The following is a 26,366-nucleotide window of genomic DNA, read 5'->3' as shown; positions in this document are numbered from 1 at the left end:
AATTTCAAGACCAAAAGTTTATTTTAAGACTAAAACTGTTATTTCAAGGCTGAAAAGTTTATTTCAACGTTAAAAGTTTATATCAAAACTGAAAGTTTGTTATTTTAAGGTTAAAAGTTTATATCAAGACAAAAAGTTGATTTCAAAGCTGAAACTTTATTTCAAGGCGGAAAAGTTTATTTCAAGACTAAAAAGTTGTTAATATTTCAAGACTTAAAGTTAGTTATTTTCGTGCTAAAAGTTTGCTATTTCAAGACCAAAATTTATTTCAAGGCTTAACAGTTTATTTCAAGAGTAGATGTTTATTTCAACATTAAAAGTTTATATAAAGACTGTAAATTTTATTTCAAAGCTGAAACTTTATTTCAAAGACAAGACGTTTATTTCAAGGCTAAAAGCTTATTTTAAGACAGTTTATTTCAAGGCTGAAACAGTTATATCAAGACCAAAAGTTTATTTTAAGACTAAAACTGTTATTTCAAGGCTGAAACGTTTATTTCAAAGCAGAAACTTTATTTCAAGACTAAAAAGTTTTTAATATTTCAAGACTTAAAGTTAGTTATTTCCATGCTAAAAGTTTGCTATTTCAAGACTAAAATGTATTTCAAGGCTTAACAGTTTATTTCAAGAGTAGATGTTTATTTCAACGCTAAAAGTTTATATCAAGACTGAAAATTTCATTTCAAAGCTGAAACTTTATTTCAAGGACAAAACGTTTATTTCAAGGCTAAAAGTTTGTATTTTCAACGCTAAAAGCTTATTTTAAGAGTTTATTTCAAGGCTGAAACAGTTATATCAAGACCAAAAGTTTATTTTAAGACTGAAACTGTTATTTCAAGACTAAAAAGTTGTTAATATTTCAAGACTTAAAGTTAGTTATTTTCGTGCTAAAAGTTTGCTATTTCAAGACTAAAATGTATTTCAAGGCTGAACAGTTTATTTCAAGAGTAGATATTTATTTCAACGCTAAAAGTTTATATCAGGACTGACAATTTTATTTCAAAGCTGAAACTTTATTTCGAGGAGAAAAACGTTTATTTCAAGGCTAAAAATGTGTATTTTCAAGGCTAAAAGCTTATATTAAGACAATTTATTTTAAGGCTGAAAGTTATGTCAAGACCAAAAGTTTATTTTCAGACTAAAACTGTTATTTCAAGGCTGAAACGTTTATTTCAAAGCAGAAACTTTATTTCAAGACTAAAAAGTTTTTAATATTTCAAGACTTAAAGTTAGTTATTTCCGTGCTAAAAGTTTGCTATTTCAAGACCAACATTTATTTCAAGGCTTAACAGTTTATTTCAAGAGTAAAAGTTTATATCAAGACTGAAAAGTTGATTTCAAGACTAAAAGTTTATTTTAAGGCTAAAGGTTTATTAAAAGTTGATTTCAAAGCTGAAACTTTATTTCAAGGACAAAATGTTTTTTTCAAGGCTAAAAGTTTGTCATTTCAAGCTTATTTAAGACAAAGTTTATTTCAAGGCTGAAAAAGTTGTTATACCAAGACCAAAAGTTTAATTTAACACAAAAACTGTTATTTCAAGGCTGAAATGTTTATTTCAAGCTTAAGTATATTTAAAAGCTGAAACGTATTTCAAGGCTAAAAGTATATTTTAAAGGCTGAAAGGTTTATTTCAGAACTAAAAGTATGTTATTTCAAAGACTAAAAGATTATTTCAGGAGCGAAGGTTATTTAAAGACAACAGGTTGGTTATTTCAAAGCTGAAATGTTATTTCAAGACAAAAACTTTTAACACTAAAATTTGATTTCAAGACTGAGAGGTTTATTTTAGAACTAAAGGTTTGTCATTTCAAGGATGAAAAGTTTATTTCAAGGCTTAAAGATTTTTATTACTAGACTAACAGTTTTTTAAAGACAATATTTTTTATTTCAGACCTGAAAAAAATATTTCAGGGCTAAAAGTTTTGTCATTTCAAAACTAGAAGTTTGACATTTCAAGACTAAAAGTTTATTTCAAGATTAAGTTTGTCATTTAAAGACTAAAAGTTTATTCCAAGACTTAAAGTTTGATATTACAAGACGTTTATTTTAAGATTAGTTTGATATTTGAATTCTAAAAGTTTATTTTAAGATTAAACTTTGATACTTGAAGACTTTTTTTTTTTAAGTACTTTTTAATATTAAAGTATGACATTTCAAGACAAAGTTTATTTTAAGATTAAAAATTTGTCATTTCAGGACTAAATGTTTATTCCAAGACTAAAAGTTTAATATTTCAAGACAAAAAGTTTATTTTAAGATTACGGTTTGATATTTCAAGAGAAAAAGTTTATTTTAAGATTAAAGAAAAAAGGTGTTACTTGAGGGATTGCAGCTGTAATATTAGTATTGGTATTTTAATTTTCCTGAGGGAATCAAAATACTATCTATATATCTATCTCAAGGGTCGGTAACCCAAAATGTTGAAAGAGCCATATTGGACCAAAAATACAAAGACAAATCTGTCTGGAACCGCAAAAAAATTAAAAGCCATTTTACATACAGATAGTGTGAGATATAAATTGAATTAAGAGGACTTAAAGGAAACTAAATGACCTCAAATATACCTACAAATGAGGCATAATGATGCAATATGTACATATAGCTAGCCTAAATAGCATATCGATTAGCTTGCAGTCATGCAGTGACTAAATATGTCCGATTAGCACTCCCCACAAGTCAATAACATCAACAAAACTCACCTTTGTGCATTCATGCACAACGTTAAAAGTTTGGTGGACAAAATGAGACAGAAAAAGAAGTGGCATAAAACACGTCCTCGAAAGTCGGAGAAAGTTATACATGTAAACAAACTAAGGTGAGTTCAAGGACTGCCAAAATTTGTAGGACAAAACGGCGCTCGCCAAATACTCAATCAGTGAAGCATGTTTAATATAAACAGTGTGCTTTATAACAATTAGGGAGGTTTGTGTCATGTTTGGCCTCCTACAGAAACCATATTAAAACAAAAAATAAATTATTTCCCCCTCATCTTTTTACATTTTTCATCCATCTTTGGAAAAGCTCCAGGGAGCCACTAAGGCAGCGCTAAAGAGCCGCATGCGGCTCTAGAGCTGCGGGTTGCCGACCCCTGATCTATCTAAAAATGAATAATGACATCGATGACGCAATCATCAGCCACTGGATGTGTTGGGTGGTGGTCCAAAGTCTGAATGAGTGGGGACGGACGGGGTCTGCGCCAGGAAGGACATCTTACCTAAAAAATAAACATGACCCGAAAAGCTGGACAACAAAAAAGATCATCTGTACAGTATATATATTTTAAATCACTCAAATAAACATTTAAATTGTTTTTAATAACAATGAATTTATGCAAAGTTCAGAAAAATATAAATTTTCCAACAGATACAAAAATGTTTTACTCATATTTAAATAGGATATTTCAAAACATTGGACTTCTGCATGATGCTATGATCTGCTGTGATACCCTCTATTCTTGCATTTTGACCAATAAGAGCATTTTCAGCAGTGATTAAAAAGCGTCAGTGTTTCTGCTCCTGCCTCTAAAAGTTGCATGGCACACAAAAGGTGCATGCAAAGTATTTATTGTGTTTCCTAGGAAGGATGGCATTACAAGGTCAGCTGATGGAAAAGTAAATAAAAAAAAAAGCAATTGTTGGCGTCCTTGTGAGATAAAAAGAAGGATTTAAATTTGTCCTCCAGCACCTTTTTTCTTCTTCTTCTTCTTGTCTGGCTGCGTTTTGCTCTTCTTGGCTGGGCTGCTCTGCGACGCCGCAGCGCCATCCGCCTTTCGCTTTTGTTTCCTCTTGTTGTTTTTGCCCTTCTTGTTGTCTCCTCTTGGCGCCGCTGGGCCAGAGGTGCCCGCCGCCGCCGCCGCCGCCATTGCCATTGCAGGCTCCAAGACGGGCTGCGGACGTTTTTTCCTCTTTTTGCTTTCTGGCAGGAAGCCCTTCTTCTGCTTTTTTTTGGCAGGCGGCGGCGGCGTCGGCTGGCTGGCGTCCTTGTCGGGCTTTGTCTTTTCCGCCTTGGGCTTTCTGTGCATGTGGGAGATAAACACCGTGACTTTGAAGGCACCTTCCAACCACTCAGGGTCTGCAGGGCCAGAAGATGACATCATCCACTACGTTTCCAAAGTGGCACAAATCAGATTATTTATTTATTTTTTTAAATCTGATTTTTTTTCCAGCTGACCGTTTACACTGCAAGTAAAATGTGATCTTTGTCAGACTCCAGTGCAGATCTGGGCAAATTAAGGCCCGGGGGCCACATGCGGCCCGTTAAGCTTTTCAATTTGGCCATCCATCCATCCATCTTCTTCCGCTTATCCGAGGTCGGGTCGCAGGGGCAGCAGCCTAAGCAGGGAAGCCCAGACTTCCCTCTCCCCAGCCACTTCGTCCAGCTCCTCCCGGGGGATCCTGAGGCGTTCCCAGGCCAGCCGGGAGACATAGTCTTCCCAACGTGTCCTGGGTCTTCCCCGTGGCCTCCTACCGGTCGGACGTGCCCTAAACACCTCCCGAGGGAGGCGATCGGGTAGCATCTTGACCAGATGCCCGAACCACCTCATCTGGCTCCTCTCCATGTGGAGGAGCAGCGGCTTTACTTTGAGCTCCCCCCGGATGACAGAGCTTCTCACCCTATCTCTAAGGGAGAGACCCGCCACCCGGCGGAGGAAACTCATTTCGGCCGCTTGTACCCGTGATCTTGTCCTTTCGGTCATGACCCAAAGCTCATGACCATAGGTGAGGATGGGAACGTAGATCGACCGGTAAATTGAGAGCTTTGCCTTCCGGCTCAGCTCCTTCTTCACCACAACGGATCGATACAGCGTCCGCATTACTGAAGACGCCGCACCGATCCGCCTGACATTCCCAAATAATTGTTTTATATTTTTAAGATGGAAAGTGTAGCTGCCATTATGATGGGCAGTGATGTTTTCTAACGACTGTAAGTCTTCAACTATACTAAGTATTTCAATGGTTGGAATCTGCGCTTTTGCATGATGTACCAGTTACTATGGTAATCTAATTAGTTACTATGGTAATCTAATTTGTACGAAAGCCTATTGTGTGCCTTTAACCAGTTTTGTAATGTTCCTGTGACTTTAAGTTGATAGGTCAATCTGTGACGTCATTTCCCCTTTAAAGCACGTCTTTGTCAGAATAGCCGGTTTCGATCCATGGTGGCAGCCAGCCTTGTGGGCGTTGACGACTAAATGTAAGTTTTGTCACATACTGTTGCAGCATTTGAACTGAATGCCGTGCCTTGCTACTTCTGCACATGTTTGGTGCATCGTATGCTAAGTTCAGTTGTTTTTGGGTCAATTGAGAGAGAATTGGTCTCGTTGACGGCGTTTACATTCACGTGTAGTTTATTTAACGTCGTTGCAACTGCGATGGCGGAGTTTGGCCTTTAGATGGCGACAGAGACCAAATAATCGCCATGTATGTAAGCTTAGAAACTTGTTTGAAGTTCATGCATAGTTGAGTGACCCCAAAGGGAATAAGCGGTAGAAAATGGATGGATGGATGGATGGATGGATGGATGCATAGTTAAATGCAGTATATATGTTGTTATTATGCACACCTTTATATTATATTATGTATGCATATCCATGTATATTGCTGCATATTAATGAGTATATAATTGGATTGTAATTTTTCCTCTTTTCTCTATTTGTTTAGACCACACACACACACACGCACACGCACACGCACACACACACACACACAAAACCACACACATTCACATCTACCTTTCAGCAATAAAGATGATTAAAGGATTCTCTGGCCGGAATCTGTCCATTGTGTCCCAACTCTAAAAGAACTACTATCCCTTCCTTACAATGGTAATCTAATTAGTTACGATGGTCATCTAATTAGTTACTATGGTCATCTAAGTGACAGCAGCTCAGACGAGGCACCAAGCAGTGTGGGCGGGAAGCGTTTCCATAGACGCGGAAGGAGATTTTCACAACAAAGTTCTAAAGCTTAATGATATATCAGATATATCAGATTGTAGTTGGGTTTATTTTGTACCCTTCGCGTTCATATTTCACTGTTTGTTGCATTTTTGTTGAGTTTCACTTGATTGTAAAATATGTCGATCGAAAGGGGTTGTGACATTCATATTTTGTCAATATTCAGTGTTTTATCGTTTATAGAAACATTTAAAATTACATTACATTTTTTAAGGCGGTCTGTCATAACGTTTTTAGCATTCAATCAGACATTATTGTGAGGTTTTGTATCAGTGTTCCTAAAAATAGATATACCGGCCCCCAGACACATTTTTTTTCTCTAAATGTGGCCCCCGGGGTCAAAATACTTACCCAGGCCTGCTCCAGTGTAAACACGCATGTGGCCCCAATGTGGCCTCGACGTCACTTGCATGCGCACTTCGATGAAATGCGAAAACAAAAAAGTTGACCGGAAGGAAGTTGCTACTACTACTACAAAATAAAATAAAAGCAGCCACACCTTAAAAATGAGTGGGTTTTTTTAAGTGAAAATACATGATATGTATGAATGGACAATGTTGGCCTTAGCCCACTTTTTGTGTCTTTTTACGCATTGAAATCAGAAAAGATGCACGTTTCCGGAAGTCCGCGCATCCCTGGGACCCTGCCTTTTCTAGGTCAAAACTCTGGTTTGCTTGTTTTAAGTTGTTTATACAACCACCCTCAGTGTGACCTGTATGGCTGTTGACCAAGTATGCCTTGCATTCACTTGTGCGTGTCAAAAGCCGGCAATATCATGTGATTGGGCTGGCACGCAAAGGCAGTGCCTTTAAGGTTTATTGGCGCTCTGTACTTCTCCCGACATCTGTGTACACAGTGGCGTTTAAAAAAATCATAAATTGTACTTTTTTAAACCGATACCGATAATTTCCGATATTACATTTTAAAGCATTTATCGGCCGATAATATCGGCAGTCAGATATTATCGGACATCTCTACTTATCTACATCTCTACATATATCAACATCAAGTACCTACTGTAATGTTTACTTGTTGAAATACCCTTCAAATCAATTTTTGGCAGCAGCAAAGTGGTCGTTAGGGTAGATATTTGCTGTAAAAAGGGTATTTCAGCAAATAAACAGTACAGTAGGCACTAGATTTTGATATACTGTATGTAATGCTCATAAGGGTATTCTAGTAAAATATGCAGAGATGAGACGTGTGAGTGGTCCTCGTCAGCCAGAGAACTTTGATTTTGGGGCGACAGCGATAAAGTTTAGATCAATGAAGGAAAGAAGAAAGTGAATGAATGTTTATAACTAAATACATTTACATATACATATTTTTTCTTTTGTATTATTTTTTTTAATGAATTAAGTAATGTTTATGGCAACCTTCTTCCAAAACACAATATAGAATGTGAGATATAACAGGATAATGCATACATTTATCATTTGTTTTCAAAACGCTTACAAAAAAAGTGAGACCCCAAAAATGTACCGTGGGACCCCATTTTGAAAATTCCTAGCACCAACACTGAATGGATGTATATAGTGCGATATATTTATTTATATTATCTACGTGAACTATATTTTTAAGCAAATGCGCCACAGCATCAATTACAGGCCTTTAACAATCGCTATTTCTTCGGTATCACACTACCGTATTTTCCGCACTATAAGGCGCACCTAAAAACCACAAATTTTCTCAAAAGCTGACAGTGCGCCTTATAACCCGGTGCGCTTTATATATGGATAAATATTAAGATTCATTTTCATAAAGTTTAGGTCTCGCAACTACAGTAAACAGCCGCCATCTTTTTTCCCCGTAGAAGAAGCGCGCGGTGCATGCTGGGATATGTGACGTTTCGTTTCCATTTGTGTGTTTATGTAAAGACCCCAAAATGGCTCCTATTAAGTGTGTTGTCTGTCTAATTATAAATAATGCAGACGAGGCGTGTTAACTGAGTTCTCAACCACATTCTAACTGCCAGCATACAACGCTTCTCAGGGCTACCGCGCATGCTCGTAACTATCGTTGCATGCTGGGTAGTGTAGTTGTTATATTTGCTAGCTCATAACAGCACATTAAGAGACACGCTTACGCGCTTAATTCAATACTCGCCGTCATTCCGGGTGGATTGACAAAAGACCTCCAGCCGCTAGATATTGGTGTCAACAGGGCATTCGAAGCTAGACTGCTAACTGCGTGGGAACAGTGGATGACGAAGAAGCGCGCGGTGCATGCTGGGATATGTGACGTTTCATTTCCATTTGTGTGTTTATGTAAAGACCCCAAAATGGCTCCTATTAAGTGTGTTGTCTGTCTAATTATAAATAATGCAGACGAGGCGTGTTAACTGAGTTCTCAACGTTTACTCACAGCGTGCTCATAACCACATTCTAACTGCCAGCATACAACGCTTCTCAGGGCTACCGCGCATGCTCGTAACTATCGTTGCATGCTGGGTAGTGTAGTTGTTATATTTGCTAGCTCATAACAGCACATTGAGAGACACGCTTACGCGCTTAATTCAATACTCGCCGTCATTCCGGGTGGATTGACAAAAGACCTCCAGCCGCTAGATATTGGTGTCAACAGGGCATTCGAAGCTAGACTGCTAACTGCGTGGGAACAATGGATGACAGAAGGCGAACACACCTTCACTAAGACGAGGAGGCAGCGCCAGACGACGCCAACATCTGCCAGTGGATCGTAAATTTGCCCAACTTTTCACTTCGGACACCGAAGACGAAGGATTTACGAATGAAGAATAACTTCAGAAAGTGAGCGCTATGTTTATTTTGTGTGTTGTGACATTAACGTTCGAGCAACATTATGTTGCTATTGCTCTGCACTATTTTGAATTTTACTATGTTTGTGATTGCACATTTGCGTACATTTTGGGAGTGAACAGAGTTGTTAGAACGCTGGTTTTTAATATATTATTAAAGTTTGACTGACCTATCTGACTGTTTTTTTGACATTCCCTTTAGCGCAGCGTAGGCGCGGCTTATAGTCCGGGGCGGCTTATTGGTGGACAAAGTTATGAAATATGCCATTCATTGAAGGTGCGGCTAATAATCCGGTGCGCCTTATAGTGCGGAAAATACGGTATATAATACATATAAATAAATATATAAATGTGGTCATCTTAAATAGACTTTGCTCACTAAAACCGGATGGTGTGACGAAGTATCCACTTCCACTAGCGGGTCACTACACGAATGACGTAGATCGCCCAAAGCTGACGAAAAAGTCACGTTCAGGTCGCATTGCGTTTAGTCTGAAGTCACATTTGAAAAGATCAGATTCCAATCGGACTTGGACTACCTCCAGATGTGGCCTGAATCTGGTGCCAAAAGATCAGATTAGAGGCACTTTGGAGCGTTTAGACTGGCATAAAAAATCAGATCTGTCACTAAAGGGTATAAAACATCTGATTTGGTGTGCAGTGTAAACGGGGACATCTTTTCTTAACACCTGACTTTGACCTTCCTCCTGTAGACCCTCCACTTAAAAGTAGAGCAGCCGTATAACGCACACTTTTTTATACATTACAGGGTTTGCCTAAGATACCTGTGGCGGTGGGGGCGTGGTCAGGGGTGTGGTAATGGGCGGGGTCACCATAATTTGCTACATTTTTTTGTTCTTTAAAACGGCTAAACAAATGTGTACATACATTTAAAACAAATCTGTTTTTATGTATTAGTATTAACATTTTTTTTTTATCGTTTTTCCAGATTTTCAATTGTTGCTGCTTTTTGTACAAAGTAGCTACATGAGATTTTTTCAAGTGTTTTTTTTAATTAAAAACAACAAGCAACAAATCTAGCATCTTCTTCTGATGCTACTATAGAATGTAGTCGTGTTTAGAGACTTTACGTCTTTAACTAAAGAAGAGAGCTGCAGCGAGCATGACGTCACACTTGCTTCGCGCTGTTGCTCCAGTTTCACTTTCTCTTCTAAAAAAACGCCACTGTCCCCTTAATAATTGCACATTTTGTAGATGGCTGTCTGCAGGTATTTTTGCAATATATACAAAGTGTTTTTTCGGTGGTCAAGTTTTTGGTACATCACTTGTCAAAAGTGCGCAAATGAATAGGCTATATATATATATATATATATATATATATATATATATATATATATATATATAAGAGATGCGCGGTTTGCGGGCACAACCGCGGAGTTTGCGGATTATCCGCGGATCGGGCGGATGAAATTAAAAAAAATTAGATTTTATCCGCGGGTCGGGTCGGGCGGTTGAAATATTAAAAAAATAGATTTTAAATAGATTCAGGCGGGTGGCAGTTAAACCAATTCGAAAATATATATACCGGTACATAGTTAAATGTTGTTACCCACATACGAAAAACGAGCAGGCACCTGCAGCATATGCCACAACAGAAGAAATAAAAAAGAAGAGATGGACACTTACGGAGCGGAGAAGGGACGCCTCGCCGGGGTCCGGGACCGAGGCCCCTTCCCCCGAGAGGGCCCCACCGGGAGCCGTAGCTGAGGCGATCCGCGAGAAGGGCCCGACGCACGTCCAGGGTCACCACCGCGCCCACCGCACCGACACCCCGCCTCGTCCGCCTTCGCCGCGGCCGGCGTCACGCGCAGCAGGTAAGCAGCTTACCTGCCCGCCACCCCCGTGGCCGGGGGCTCGTAACTAGGGGTCACTCCGCGCGCTCCGCCCGCGCAGCTTACCTGCCCGCCACCCCTGTTGCCGGGGGCGCGTAACAGGGGTCACTCCGTGCGCTCACGAAAGGGGTGGGGCTCACCCTGGTTGATATAGACAGCAGGACGGTGGCCATGGAAGTCGGAACCCGCTAAGGAGTGTGTAACAACCCACCTGCCGAATCAACTAGCCCTGAAAATGGATGGCGCTGGAGCGTCAGGCCCATACACGGCCGTCGCCGGCAGCGAGACGCGCTTGGAGGTGCGCTCAGCGCGGCTCCCATATGATTGCGCACTGGTGTGCGTCTGGGCCGTGACAGCGTGGCACGTGAATGTCTGTGCTGCATTGGATCAGTCTCCTTTCTTTAACAGGCAAAAGCTTTAACCTCATTAATGCCTTGCATCGTCTATATTAGATATATAACAACGGGCGGGTGCGGGCGGATGCGGTTCTGATTAAATATTAGGTCGGGTGGATGGCGGATGGTTGACGACTTTCTGATGCGGTTGCGGATGAAATAATTGCCTATCCGCGCATCTCTAATATATATATATATATATATATATATATATATATGTTTGCCTGAAAGGTGATAGGCGGGAAATGAGTAAGTGTTGTGGGAGCAAAAGTGTTTACACAGGAGGTAAAACCTGTTGGAATTGTGTCGTTTGTTATGATAAAATTGGTAATAAAAGTTAAACATAGCGTCGGACTATGTGTGATTTCTTCTCGGGGCTACAATATATTATATTACTTCAATTCGTTTTCAAGTTAAAAAAAAACCCCCACTTAATTTCAAGGTGTGGAGGTAATAAAAATGCAGTGGCGGCGCGCCACGTTCAATTACATTAAGGGGAAACCCTGCATCATGTTGACTGCCGGTGTCACCATACTTTGACAAGGCCACCATTTGGAGCGGTAGACGGTACTCTCTGCAGTTTGGTGCTAGGTCCCTGTCTACAGCACTCACATGACTCCAAGGTGTTTCATCACAGCCCAGTACGTGTCCTCCAGCGTGCCCGTGTTCTTGAAGGTCAGGACGTTGGTCATGGACTGCAGGACATTCTTGAGAGTTTCCAGGTCCACAGAGAGGGTCTAGATACACACGGCACACGTTAGCTCCTTTTTCCTATTTTACTCAGGGAAATCACGCCACCTACCTGCTGGTGGACATGTTTGACGAGGAACTGACACAGCTCCAGCAGCTTCACCACCTTGTCCCTCAGCACCTTGTTCTCCGTCTGGCCCGAGAGATCGAGAGCCTGCGGTAACAAAAAGTAGAAGAGTGATAAGGCTGCAAATGTGTGTGTAGACCAGTGGTTCTTAACCTGGGTTCGATCGAACCCTAGGGGTTCGGTGAGTCGGCCTCAGGGGTTCGGCGGAGGTCAAGACACACCCGACTCATCGTGTAAATAAAAACTTCTCCCTATCGGCGTATTACGGATACAGCAACAGCAGAAGTCAGACTGATTTGCAGGTGTGTAATTTGTTGTGAGTTTATGCTCTGTGTTGGTTTTGTTGTTTGAACAAGGTGATGTTCGTGCACGGTTCATTTTGTGCACCAGTAAAAAAAACATGGTAACACTTTAGTATGGGGAACATATTCACCATTAAGTAGTTGCTTATTAACATGCAAATTAGTAACATATTGGCTCTTAACTAGTCATTATTAAGTACTTATTAATGCCTTATTTGGCATGGCCTTATTATAACCCTAACCCTCTAACCTTGGCCCTAACCCTAACCCTAACCAAATAACTCTAAAGTAAGTCTTTGTTACTTAGAACATGTTCCCCTAGTGTCCAAAAAACTCTAAATTAAGTCTTTGTTACTTAGAATATGTTCCCCATACTAAAGTGTTACCAAATACATACCCGATAACTTTGTCTTGAATTTGAAAAAAAAAACATTTTATTTTTCACTAAAGAAGGGTTCGGTGAATGCGCATATGAAACTGGTGGGATTCGGTACCTCCAACAAGGTTAAGAACCACTGGTGTAGACATAAATGTATAATGTTGTTTCAAGTGTGTATCAATCAAGTATATTGTTGTTTCAAGTGTGTATCAATCAACTATATTGTTGTTTCAAGTGTGTATCAATAAAGTATATTGTTGTTTCAAGTGTATATCAATAAAGTATCATGTTTCAAGTGTGTATAAAGTATATTGTTGTTTCAAGTGTATATCAATAAAGTATAATGTTTCAAGTGTGTATAGATAAAGTATATTGTTGTTTCAAGTGTGTATCAATAAAGTATATTGTTGTTTTACCTGTTTAATAATAAAATATGTTGTTTTAAATATCAATAAAGTATAATGTTTTAAGTGTGTAAAAATAGTGGGTAAATGAATGTATATTGTCTTCAATGTGTACTTGTAATGTTTTAAGTGTGTACCAAAGTAAGTACTTATTAATGCCTTATTTGGCATGGCCTTATTATAACCCTAACCCTCTAACCTTGGCCCTAACCCTAACCAAATAACTCTAAAGTAAGTCTTTGTTACTTAGAATATGTTCCCCATACTAAAGTGTTACCAAATACATACGGTAACTTTGTCTTGAATTTGAAAAAAAACAACATTTTATTTTTCACTAAAGAAGGGTTCGGTGAATGCGCATATGAAACTGGTGGGATTCGGTACCTCCAACAAGGTTAAGAACCACTGGTGTAGACATAAATGTATAATGTTGTTTCAAGTGTGTATCAATCAAGTATATTGTTGTTTCAAGTGTGTATCAATCAAGTATATTGTTGTTTCAAGTGTGTATCAATAAAGTATATTGTTGTTTCAAGTGTATATCAATAAAGTATCATGTTTCAAGTGTGTATAGATAAAGTATATTGTTGTTTCAAGTGTGTATCAATAAAGTATATTGTTGTTTCAAGTGTGTATCAGTAAAGTATATTGTTGTTTCAAGTGTATATCAATAAAGTATAATGTTTCAAGTGTGTATCAATAAAGTATATTATTGTTTCAAGTGTGTATCAATAAAGTATATTGTTGTTTCAAGTGTATATCAATAAAGTATAATGTTTCAAGTGTGTATCGATAAAGTATATTGTTGTTTCAAGTGTGTATCAATAAAGTATATTGTTGTTTCAAGTGTGTATCAATAAAGTATAATGTTTCAAGTGTGTATCAATAAAGTATATTATTGTTTCAAGTGTGTATCAATAAAGTATATTGTTGTTTCAAGTGTGAATCAATAAAGTATATTGTTGTTTCAAGTGTATATCAATAAAGTATAATGTTTCAAGTGTGTATCGATAAAGTATATTGTTGTTTCAAGTGTGTATCAACAAAGTATATTGTTGTTTCAAGTGTGTATCAATAAGGTATAATGTTGTTTCAAGTGTGTATCAATAAGGTATAATGTTGTTTCAAGTGTGTATCAAAGTTTAATTTTGTTTTAATTGTGTATCAAAGTATAATGTTTAAAGTGTGGATCAATAAAGTTTAATTTGTATCAAGTGTGGATAAATTAAGTATGTTGTTTTACCTGTTTAATAATAAAATAAGTTGTTTTAAATATCAATAAAGTATAATGTTTTAAGTGTGTAAAAATAGTGGGTAAATTAATGTATATTGTCTTCAATGTGTACTTGTAATGTTTTAAGTGTGTACCAAAGTATGTTGTTGTTTTAAGTGTAGACATATAAAGTATAATGTTTTGATTGTGTATAATAGGGTGCTGTTGCTTTGAGTATCAATAAATTATGTTTTACGTGTGTGTGTGTGTGTGTGTGTATATATCTATATATATATATATATATATATATGCTGCTGCTTTGAGTATCAAAGTTAGTATTATGTGGTTTTAAGTTTGTATCAAAAAAGTATAACTTTGTTTTAGGTGTATAGATGAAGTATGTTGTTGCTATGAGTGTTTAAAGTGTATCAATAAAGTCTATTTTTGTTTTAAGTGTGTATAAATTATGTTGTTTTAAGTGTTTATCAATAAAGTATGTTTTTGTAAATGTGTATGTATATAGCTGTTTTGAGCACCAATTAAGTATAATGTTTTGAGAGTGTATCAAAAAATGATAATGTTGTTTAAAGTGTGTATGGTTAAAGTATGCTGTTGCTTTGAGTATCAATACAGTATGTTGTTTTAAGTGTGCATCAATATAGTTGAATTTAGTTTGTAGTATATATAAAAAAATCGCCTTCCGCCCAAATGCAGCTGGGATAGGCTCCAGCCACCCCCATGACCCCGTAAGGGACATGCGGTAGAAAATGGATGGTGTGTATAAAATATGTATGTTGTTTTAAGTGTATATCAATAAAGTATGCCGTTTTAATTCTGTAAAATATATTGTTTTAAATTTGTACTTGTAATGTTATTTTAAATGTGTATCAATAAAGTATGTTGTTGTTTAAGTGTGTATATCTATATCTACATACACACACACATATACATATATATATACATATATATATATATATATACATATATATATATATATATATATATACTGTATGTATAAATAATAAAATGTTTTACGTATGTAAAATAAACTGTTGTCTGAAATGTGTATATGTAAAGTATAATATTGTTTTAAGTGTGTGTGTGTGTGTGTATGTATGTATATATATATATATATATATATATATATATATATATATATATATATATATGTATAAAATGTTTTAAGTGTGTAAAAATAATGTTGTTTTAAGTATGTAAAAATAAAGTATGTTGTCTTTAATGTGTGTATAGATAAATAAAATAAAATGTTTTAAGTGTGTATAAATAATGTTGTTTTAAGTATGTAAAAATAAGGTATTTTGTCTTAAATGTGTATATACATATATAAAGTATAATGTTGTTTTAAGTTTGTATATATAAAGTATGTTGTCGCTTTAAATATAGTCTGTTAATAACATTTTAAAAATAATACAGTAGTTTTTGGAGTAATTTCTATAGTGTTTAGACAAGAAGTGAAAAACAATCCAAAGGTTTCAGTGTTTCTTTAGGAGTCACAATAATAATAATAACTCACCACAACCAGCTGAGCCACCACCTTGGTGCAGAACGCCACCCACGGAGCGCCGCTCATCAGTTGCTGCACTTCCTTGTTCTGCATGGCCCGCAGCACCAAAACACACGCCTGGCCCTGCAGGCACGCACACGCACACTTTAACACGCTACAATACAATACAGTCCTGCATGAAGCAGCCAAGAGAGTGCAATGGTTTTCCAAAGTAAAAGTCTCCGGTGACTTGTCCAAGTATCACCAATAGATGTACGGTATTCAACCACTAGAAATTAAGTTGTTAGCTCTCTAAACATACAACAAAGACAAGTATACATTACTCTAGGTGTATACTTCACAGCAAGACATATACTAGTCACGAATCAACATACCGTAGAAATATGCTTTAATTAAATTTCCATGCCCTTCATTTGATTATTATTAGTCGAGAAGAACTGTCCAAATTTAAATGCGTTGATCAACAAATTCGAAGTGCACTGTTAACGCTTAGAATGACAATAGAGCTATGATAAAAGTATAAAATATATACTTTGTAAAATGAAAAATAGTGTAGGTTCAATGCAAGGGTTGCATTTTTCCCCTGTGCTAACATCAACCATAGACTAGAATTAGTAAAGTACATTAAGAGCCTTCTAATTTTGTATTGTCAATAAATGTATTGTATTCTTTTTATAGTTTGCTGATTTCAATCAAAACACTTTAGAATCATGTATTTTAACGTATGTCCTTTCATTTCTGTTCACAGCGATGCATTCAAAGTCCACGATTACTAGTCTAATATTTCATCAACTTTTTGAGTACATTTTTTTTTATCTACATACATGTATTTACAGTACAAATAAATATATTTTTTCCACTTGGTTTGAATACAATGTTTTGCATTCATTCAATTATTTTGCATGCAGAAGAAAATAGTAGTAGAAACGAGTTTCCTTGTAAGCAGGAGACAATGAATGAAATAGATACAATATGATCATGCGACGACTTTTTTTCTACATTGAAAACACTTTCTTGTGGTCTTCATAACATGTAATGGTGGTTCTTTGGTCAACATTTTGCATACATCATGTCTTACAGACCGTATTCAAGCTGCTTTCTGACTCTTCAGAAAGCGCCCTTTTGTGGGCGCTACTATTTACGTGCCACGCCCCCTTCGACTGTGTCATCAGCCATGTTGTAGTTTGGTTAATTGTATTTATTTTTCATATAACATTTTTCTGACTTATGGGGACCCCAAACACACAAAGTCAAGTGCGAACAGGTATTAAAAGTTGGTTTTGCATAACAGAACCCCATGAAAAGAGTAAAAGTATGAAATGATAGCAAACATTACCTGCTGGTGCTCTCTTACTCCTGTTGTGATGTTTTGTACAGTCGCATCTAACAGGTTGACACACAAAACCTGCCAGTAACACACACACAAATTTGGATTAATGAGCGCCGAAAGGGTGGCGACATCGGTCAGCATGGTGACGGCGCGCTCGCTCACCGGGAACCTGTTGAACAAGTCGGCGAACATCTGGCCGGTCAGCGCGCTCTTCCTGCGACTCATGAAGGAGCCCAGCGCCCCCCTGATGATGGCAGAGACCTTCTCCACGTCCACATTGCCCATGAACCGTGTCTAAAACACAGAGGGTTTTTACTTTATTGCTATGGTGGTTATTGCAGTGATGATGTACCGCATAGTTTTTAAAAGAGAACATTATCACCAGACCTATGTAAGCGTCAATATATACCTTGATGTTGCAGAAAAAAAGACCATATATTTTTTTAACCGATTTCCTAACTCTAAATGGGTGAATTTTGGCGAATTAAACGCCTTTCTAATATTCGCTCTCGGAGCGATGACGTCACAACGTGACGTCACATCGGGAAGCAATCCGCCATTTTCTCAAACACCGAGTCAAATCAGCTCTGTTATTTTCCGTTTTTTCGACTGTTTTCCGTACCTTGGAGACACCATGCCTCGTCGGTGTGTTGTCGGAGGGTGTAACAACACGAACAGGGACGGATTCAAGTTGCACCAGTGGCCCAAAGATGCGAAAGTGGCAAGAAATTGGACGTTTGTTCCGCACACTTTACCGACGAAAGCTATGCTACGACAGAGATGGCAAGAATGTGTGGATATCCTGCGACACTCAAAGCAGATGCATTTCCAACGATAAAGTCAAAGAAATCTGCCGCCAGACCCCCATTGAATCTGCCGGAGTGTGTGAGCAATTCAGGGACAAAGGACCTCGGTAGCACGGCAAGCAATGGCGGCAGTTTGTTCCCGCAGACGAGCGAGCTAAACCCCCAATCGACCCTAGCTTCCCTGGCCTGCTGACATCAACTCCAAAACTGGACAGATCAGCTTTCAGGAAAAGAGCACGGATGAGGGAATGTCTACAGAATATATTAATTGATGAAAATTGGGCTGTCTGCACTCTCAAAGTGCATGTTGTTGCCAAATGTATTTCATATGCTGTAAACCTAGTTCATAGTTGTTAGTTTCCTTTAATGCCAAACAAACACATACCAATCGTTGGTTAGAAGGCGATCGCCGAATTCGTCCTCGCTTTCTCCCGTGTCGCTGGCTGTCGTGTCGTTTTCGTCGGTTTCGCTTGCATACGGTTCAAACCGATATGGCTCAATAGCTTCAGTTTCTTCTTCAATTTCGTTTTCGCTACCTGCCTCCACACTACAACCATCCGTTTCAATACATTCGTAATCTGTTGAATCGCTTAAGCCGCTGAAATCCGAGTCTGAATCCGAGCTAATGTCGCTATAGCTTGCTGTTCTTTCCGCCATGTTTGTTTGTGTTGGCTTCACTATGTGACGTCACAGGAAAATGGACGGGTGTTTATAACGATGGTTAAAATCAGGCACTTTGAAGCTTTTTTTAGGGATATTGCGTGATAGGTAACATTTTTTTTAAAACTTCGAAAAATATAATTAGCCACTGGGAACTGATTTTTAATGGTTTTAACCATTCTGAAATTGTGATAATGTTCCCCTTTAACAGCTTTGTCTTTACTTTGGTGTTTTATCAGCAATGTTTATGACCCAATGTATTATTCCCAGCCACATTGGCAAAAGACGACAAAATTGTTTGCAATCAATTGTGACCTTTCACCTAGGGCTTGACTATTGATCAAACTTTTAATAACCATTTTGGCTTCTTACTCATTAAAAACAAAAGAAACGCCAACAAGCATTCAGTTTCCTGAGCTTGTCACGATGAAATGGATGAGAAGCGAATGAGTGAAAAAAAAGCATGTCTACAAAGTTGGGGATCTCAACATAGTTGCTACCAATCAATAATCAGTAAAGCCAACCAAAATAATAAGGCATTTCCACGTTAACATAACCGCAGATGGACTCATAGATTTGGCCAATAAAACAGAATCCGCTGTTAAACGCAGAATATCAGGGAAATTGACATAAATATGAATGAAATGTTGTCATTTTGAGGAGAAGGAACAGTTGTTTGGGAAAACAATGTGTCCAGTATCGCTCATTCATCCCTGAAACACGTCCTGAACTAAACAATGTCCAGACGGCAACTTGAAACAGCGATTACTAACAATGACGCTAAAGCTAACAACACATCTCATCTGCTTGTGTTGTTGTGAACGACATCATGGATGTAAGATCAACGTACAAACAGGACAGCAGTCACTTAATACGTTTACACAATTATTTTGCCTTGACTTAAAATACTGGTCAAAATTGTCCAAAGATGTATTGCACCAATAAATGTGAGGGTCTTTGCACTCAATTAAACATTTTATTAAATGTTATTAATGACACAAAAAGCACACAATATATGGTGGTAAAATAAGTGTAAAAAGTGTAATATGGAATTCCCCTAAAAATTAAACGGAAAGAAAAGCGTTTTTTTGCTATTATTTTAATTTATTGTTGTTACTATTATTATTTATTTATTTTTTTTCTAGGTTTTTTTTAATTATATTTTAAAGTTTTGGTGGGGCAATAAATACTTGTGCTTTTAAATCAATGAATAATCGTGTTATTGATCGTTATTTACACAATTATTATACTTTTAAATGCTGCTCAAAATTGGATTTTTGCATTTAATTAACAAACATATTATAATTTGACACAAAAAGCACACACTCGGTGGTAAAATAAGTGTAAAAGGAAAAGACCGGAATTTTAAAAAATTAAACGGAAAAATTTAATTAAATTTTTTTATATTGCTATTGTTATTTAAATGTATTGTTGGTACTATTATTTTTCTTAACTTGTTTAGTCATTACTAATTTACATCCAATTGTTATTTTTAATTATTTTTAAAGTTGAGTTTTGGTGGTACAATAAATACTCATGTCGTGTTATTACCGTAAATCCAGCAACTTTTTTCCTACATGTTGAACCCTGCGGCTTATAAAGCGGTGTGGCTAATTAATGGGTTTTCTTCGCTGATGGTCATAATTAAATAGTTTAAAAAAAACAACCAAGCAAATATACTGAGAAGGTGTTTTATTGTTCTGGACGAGTTCACTCACTGCAGGTGCTGCAGTGTCCTTCCATTTAATGCTTTCAAACCGAAAGTAGAGTGCCGTTGAGGCGGCTTTTAGTTGTCCATAGCGTTTCTACTCGTATGGATTCTTCATTCATCATACCAGGCAAGGTTTTTAAGTTTTACAATGTAACTAAAACGGTTTATACTTACTAAACCGTCCCATGTGTGAGGTCTGTAGTAGTGTTTTCATGCATATTTGTGCGTGCCATCGTGATGTAATGACGCTAGCACATGCTAAAAAAAATAATGCACTTTGTGACTTCAATAATAAATATGGCAGTCCCATGTTGGCATTTTTTTCCATAACTTGAGTTGATTTATTTTGGAAAACCTTGTTACATTGTTTAATGCATCCAGCGGGGCATCACAACAAAATTAGGCATAATAATGTGTTGATTCCACGACTGCATATTTTGGTATCGGTTGATATCGGAATCTGTAATTAAGAGTTGGACAATATCGGAATATCGGCAAAAAAGCCATTATCGGACATCATGATTGTTATTTTTGCTGTAATGGTCCAGCTCTATTTTCACCTCATCATGTTCACAATGCTCTGCAATTAGCAAAAATGTAACTCTATTCATCTGTTCCCAAAATGAATGCAGTGCAGTGAACATACGTCAGCGTCAGCAGGCGCTCCTCGCAGCACTTTGATCAGGTAGACAGAGGCGCTGGAAACAAGGCAGAGAGATAAGAATCACCTGATGAGGGAAATGAAGACCGGTATGAAGTTGTACCTAAAGTAGTAGAGGCAGACGGAGGAGTCTGCCAACTTCTGCGTTTTCTCCATCAGCTTCTCCAGCAGGTCGTGGAGCTCCCCCTGTCTGTCGTCGGCGGTCTTGCAGTACACCTTGGATCTGCACAGCTGGTTTCTGAACATCAAACAAGGTCAGAAGAAATGACACATGCTTTAGTTCAGTATTATAATTAGAGATGTCCGATAATGGCTTTTTTGCCGATATCCGATATTGTCCAACTCTTAATTACCGATTCCGATATCAACCGATACCGATATATACAGTCGTGTAATTAACACATTATTATGCTTAATTATGTTGTGATACCCCGCTGGATGCATTAAACAATATAACAAGGTTTTCCAAAATAAATCAACTCAAGTTATGGAAAAAAATGCCAACATGGCACTGCCATATTTATTATTGAAGTTACAAAGTGCATAATTATTTGCATAATTTTTTTTAACATGCCTCAAAACAGCAGCTTGGAATTTGGGACATGCTCTCCTTGAGAGAGCATAAGGAGGTTGAGGTGGGCGGGATTGGGAGGGGGCGGGGTTGAGGGTTTTGGGGGGGAGGTGGTAGCGGGGGGGTGTATATTGCAGCGTCCCAAAAGAGTTAGTGCTGCAAGGGGTTCTGGGTATTTGTTCTGTGTGTTCATGTTGTGTTACGGTGCGGATGTTCTCCCGAAATGTGTTTGTCATTCTTGTTTGGTGTGGGTTCACAGTGTGGCGCATATTTGTAACAGTGTTAAAGTTGTTTATATGGCCACCGCCAGTGTGACCTGTATGGCTGTTGACCAAGTATGATTTGCATTCGCTTGTGTGTGTGAAAAGCCGTAGATATTATGTGGCTGGGCCGTCACGCAAAGGCAGTGCCTTTAAGGCACGCCCCTAATGTTGTTGTCTGGGTGGAAATCGGGGGGAAATTGGGGAGAATGGTTGCCCCGGGAGATTTTCGGGAGGGGCACTGAAATTGGGGAGTCTCCCGGGAAAATCGTGAGGGTTGGCAAGTATGACTGGGAGACGCAGTTGTCCCTACGTCCGTGTACCTACCGCTCCGTACAGCGGCGTTTTAAAAAGCCATAAATTTTACTTTTTGAAACAGATACCGATAATTTCCGATATTACGTTTTAAAGCATTTATCGGCCGATAATATCGGCAGTCCGATATTATCGGACATCTCTAATTATAATTATCATTTTAAAGGGGCCAAGTGCACAGGCGCTAGAGATGCGCGGATAGGCAATTATTTCATCCGCAACCGCATCAGAAAGTCGTCAACCATCCGCCATCCACCCGACCTAATATTTAATCAGAAGCGCATCCGCCCGCACCCGCCCGTTGTTATATATCTAATATAGACGATGCAAGGCATTAGTGAGGTTATAAAGCTTTTGCCTGTTAAAGAAAGGAGACTGATCCAATGCAGCAGAGACATTTGCGTGCCACGCTGTCACGGCCCAGACGCACACCAGTTCGCAATCATCTGGGAGTCGCGCTGAGCGCACCTCCAAGCGCGTGGAGGTGCGATGTCCCTCGCACCCGCGGCGGCTCCACCCGGGCTCGCGCCCGAGGCTTCAGCGCGCACCGCGGCGGCCATCCTACTCGTCGCGGCAGGTAAGCTGCGCGGGCGGAGCGCGCGGAGTGACCCCTGTTATGAGCCCCCGGCCACGGGGGTGGCGGGCAGGTAAGCTGCTTACCTGCTGCGCGTGACGCCGGCCGCGGCGAAGGCGGACGAGGCGGGGTGTCGGTGCGGTGGGCGCGGTGGTGACCCTGGACGTGCGTCGGGTCCTTCTCGCGGATCACCTCAGCTACGGCTCCCGGTGGGGCCCTCTCGGGGGAAGGGGCCTCGGTCCCGGACCCCGGCGAGGCGTCCCTTCTCCGCTCCGTAAAAGTGTCCATCTCTTTTTTTCTTCTTCTTCTGTTGTGGCATATGCTGCAGGTGCCTGCTCGTTTTTCGTATGTGGGTAACAACATTTAACTATGTATATATATTTCCGAATTGGTTTAACTGCCACCCGCCTGAATCTATTTAAAATCTAATTTTTTTTTATTTCAACCGCCCGACCCGACCCGCGGATAAAATCTAATTTTTTTTTATTTCAACCGCCCGAACCCCAGATAATCCGCGGACTCCGCGGTTGTGTCCGCAAACCGCGCATCTCTAACAGGCGCACACGTGCTAGACTTACTTGAAGATGTCGGCGGCCCTGCGGAGGAACTCCTGCTCCTGCTGCTCGCTGCCTGAGTTCATCCCTCGGTGGATGATTGACAGCAGAGGCTGCACCAGGCCAAGAACCAGAGGACTTCCGGCCTGCCGGGAGACAAACACCTCCACCAGGTCCAACACCTACAACAGCAGGAGGGTTTCTTGTTTCAGCTTCACGGACATGATGCTTGCTGTACTAAAATATGCTGAGCTAGCAGTTGACAAACAGAGTACCTTGATCTTGAAGTCGCGCACAAGCGTCTTCTCCTTCTGCAGCTTGCTCTTCTCGTCTTTCTTGGCCTGCATCTTTTTCTTCTGCTCCGAGAAGAGCGCCGAGAGACTCTTGTCCAGTTTCATCATGGAGTCGTCGTCCAAGTCGTCGTCATCGTCGCTGCCATCCTCCTCTCTGGCCTGAATGCACGTTTTAAGAAAACGCTTTAAAAAAACGTGTAACAAATATGGTCGTAGCGCCCCCTCTTGCTTTGGCATATGTCTGGCTTTCATGCGCGCACACACCCACTGTTAACTCGGGCTGCAACGATTCGTTCGATTAGAAAGAAGCTTTGATTTCTATTGTGTCCTTGAAGATTCATTTAATGAGTGAAAATCTGTTTCCACAAGACACATGTGAGCGGTGCACCTGTTGGTGATGCTGCTTGTACTGCGAGTGATGTGGCCTGTGTGTGGTGGGAACAGCGAAGTGCTGGGAGTGAAAAACAATAAGGTGGAAAGAGAGCAAAAGGCCCAAAGACGACGGGAGAGAGGTTTAGTGACCATTTCAAAGTGATTAGATGAGGCTAGAAAGTGTTACTTGATTATTCAAACAACCTAATCCACAGATTACTTAATACAATAATCAATAGCTGTAGCCCTCTAACCGACAGTTAAAATGTATAGACAGTTTTGTTATTATGTAGTGTCTAACATGCACATATGTTAATTACACACTTAAATGAGGACATCTATTTTTATAAGAAAGAATGTTCCACTATGAAATCTTGGGTAAATATAAGCACCTAAATAGTTAAGTAGGCTGCTAACTTTTTAACAGATCGATCCATATATCGATTTTTCTATATAGTATATGATCAATTCTATTACTATTTTCATATTACTCCTATAAAAAAAATATCACCAATGCTGTCCCTATAACATTTGTAGTATTGCCTACTACATACTAATATAAAAAGATATGTTCAAGTAAACAGGATGCTAAATGTTCATGTTTACACCTTTCTTCCTTCATGTAAATAATGTCAAACGAAGCTAATTTCATTTACAACCAGGTCTGGTGAAGATAAGGTCCTTTCTTTCCTTTTTTTAATTTTTTTTTATAGATAAGATAAATAAATATTTTCTTGGATAAAAAGGAAAGTAAAACAATATAAAAATAATTACATAAGGGAGGGAAAAAAAGAAAGAAAAAAAATAGTAATTAAATGAAAATGTTAGTGGACCAGCAGCACAAACAATCAAGTGTGCTTCAGGGACTGTGTTGTGTCCCTTGCAGAAGTGTTGTCCATGTTGTGGGAACCAGAATATTGATAGCAGAAAGAAACAACCCCTTTTGTGTGAGTGGGTGTGTATGAGTGTGAATGGGGGAGGGAGGTTTTTTTTTTTGGGTTGATGCACTAGTTGAAAGTGTATCGTGTGTTTTTTTTCTATGTTGATTTAATTAAAAAAAAATTAAAAAAATAATGTCATGCAATATAATGACGCCCACTGACATTACAAGATAAAACAGATTTGAGTCATAATGTGTGCAATATTAGTCTTATTACTTTTTATACTTTCTACCTCTGCTTACTTTTTCGGGCTGGCTGAAATATTGTGTAAATTATTTTTACAACATGTTCTGGTGGAGTCCTCAATTACAGAATGATTAGCAGGCTCAATATTACATTTTATTAATTAATAGAGAAGGTTAAAACATTGTCATGCAGCAATATGAAAACCATTACCTTGTAAAACATGTAATGTACAGTACATCAGAAGCATTTAATCAGGTAGAAATATCACAGATTACAGCTGAGATAGCCCCCTGCAGACCCCGTGAAAATGATCTGTCTAGGGCAGACCTGAGCAAATTAAGGCCCGGAGGCCACATGCGGCCCGTTAAGCTTTCCAATCTGGCCCGCCGGACATCCATTCATCCATTTTCTACCGCTTGTCCCTTTTGGGGTCGCCGGCATTCCCCCCAATTTTTTTTTAATCTTTAAAGGGGAACATTATCACAATTTCAGAAGGGTTAAAACCATTAAAAATCAGTTCCCAGTGGCTTATTTTATTTTTCGAAGTTTTTTTCAAAATTTTACCCATCACGCAATATCCCTAAAAAAAGCTTCAAAGTGCCTGATTTTAACCATCGTTATATACACCCGTCCATTTTCCTGTGACGTCACATAGTGAAGCCAACACAAACAAACATGGCGGAAAGAACAGCAAGCTATAGCGACATTAGCTCGGATTCAGACTCGGATTTCAGCGGCTTAAGCGATTCAACAGATTACGCATGTATTGAAACGGATGGTTGTAGTGTGGAGGCAGGTAGCGAAAACGAAATTGAAGAAGAAACTGAAGCTATTGAGCCATATCGGTTTGAACCGTATGCAAGTGAAACCGACGAAAACGACACGACAGCCAGCGACACGGGAGAAAGCGAGGACAAATTCTGCAATCGCCTTCTAACCAACGATTGGTATGTGTTTGTTTGGCATTAAAGGAAACTAACAACTATGAACTAGGTTTACAGCATATGAAATACATTTGGCAACAACATGCACTTTGAGAGTGCAGACAGCCCATTTCAGGCGCGCTAAGAACATATATTTTTCCACGATTTCAGCACTCAGGTTAACCATACCTAAATAGACAAAATACTGCATTACACAAGACTACCTGAATGTACTTGAATGATTGAAAAAAATAAATGTTTTTAAGCTAAATTATTGGTAAACAGTTTATGTATAATAATTTACGTAAAACCGCGAGTAATGAATAAAGTTTTCATCAATTAATATATCCTGTAGACATACCCTCATCCGCTCTCTTTTCCTGAAAGCTGATCTGTCCAGTTTTGGAGTTGATGTCAGCATCTGCTTTGAGTGTCGCAGGATATCCACACATTCTTGCCATCTCTGTCGTAGCATAGCTTTCGTCGGTAAAGTGTGCGGAACAAACGACTGACCATTTCGTCGGCTTTCCCCACAGCCTCGTATTTTGAACAAATTTCGTCCAATTTCTTGCCACTTTCGCATCTTTG

The 26,366-nt window shown here is 38.8% G+C and overlaps 1 protein-coding gene across 2 annotated transcripts in view; it reads right to left on the bottom strand.

Moving 5' to 3' along the window:
• Positions 1 to 2,911: 2,911 nt before the first annotated feature.
• Positions 2,912 to 26,366, bottom strand: part of mybbp1a (MYB binding protein (P160) 1a) — a 67,904-nt gene continuing 44,449 nt past the window's right edge. Inside the window, exons 18-27 of one of the 2 annotated variants that reach the window (XM_061963047.2) lie at positions 23,339 to 23,515; positions 23,088 to 23,245; positions 20,893 to 21,027; positions 20,775 to 20,826; positions 17,114 to 17,245; positions 16,958 to 17,026; positions 15,631 to 15,744; positions 11,784 to 11,885; positions 11,594 to 11,718; positions 2,912 to 3,215 (exon numbers count right to left, since the gene is read on the bottom strand). In XM_061963047.2, coding sequence (XP_061819031.1) covers positions 3,212 to 3,215; positions 11,594 to 11,718; positions 11,784 to 11,885; positions 15,631 to 15,744; positions 16,958 to 17,026; positions 17,114 to 17,245; positions 20,775 to 20,826; positions 20,893 to 21,027; positions 23,088 to 23,245; positions 23,339 to 23,515 — 1,068 coding nt within the window. In that variant the 3' untranslated portion in view covers positions 2,912 to 3,211. Of the gene's footprint in view, positions 3,216 to 3,296; positions 4,015 to 11,593; positions 11,719 to 11,783; positions 11,886 to 15,630; positions 15,745 to 16,957; positions 17,027 to 17,113; positions 17,246 to 20,774; positions 20,827 to 20,892; positions 21,028 to 23,087; positions 23,246 to 23,338; positions 23,516 to 26,366 lie in introns of those variants that run through there. The other variant, XM_061963046.2, reaches the window with a different exon arrangement.

This window comes from Nerophis lumbriciformis, linkage group LG09, assembly GCF_033978685.3.
Source record: "Nerophis lumbriciformis linkage group LG09, RoL_Nlum_v2.1, whole genome shotgun sequence".
Lineage (NCBI taxonomy): Eukaryota > Metazoa > Chordata > Actinopteri > Syngnathiformes > Syngnathidae > Nerophis > Nerophis lumbriciformis.
This window is presented reverse-complemented; position numbering and strand designations above follow the sequence as displayed.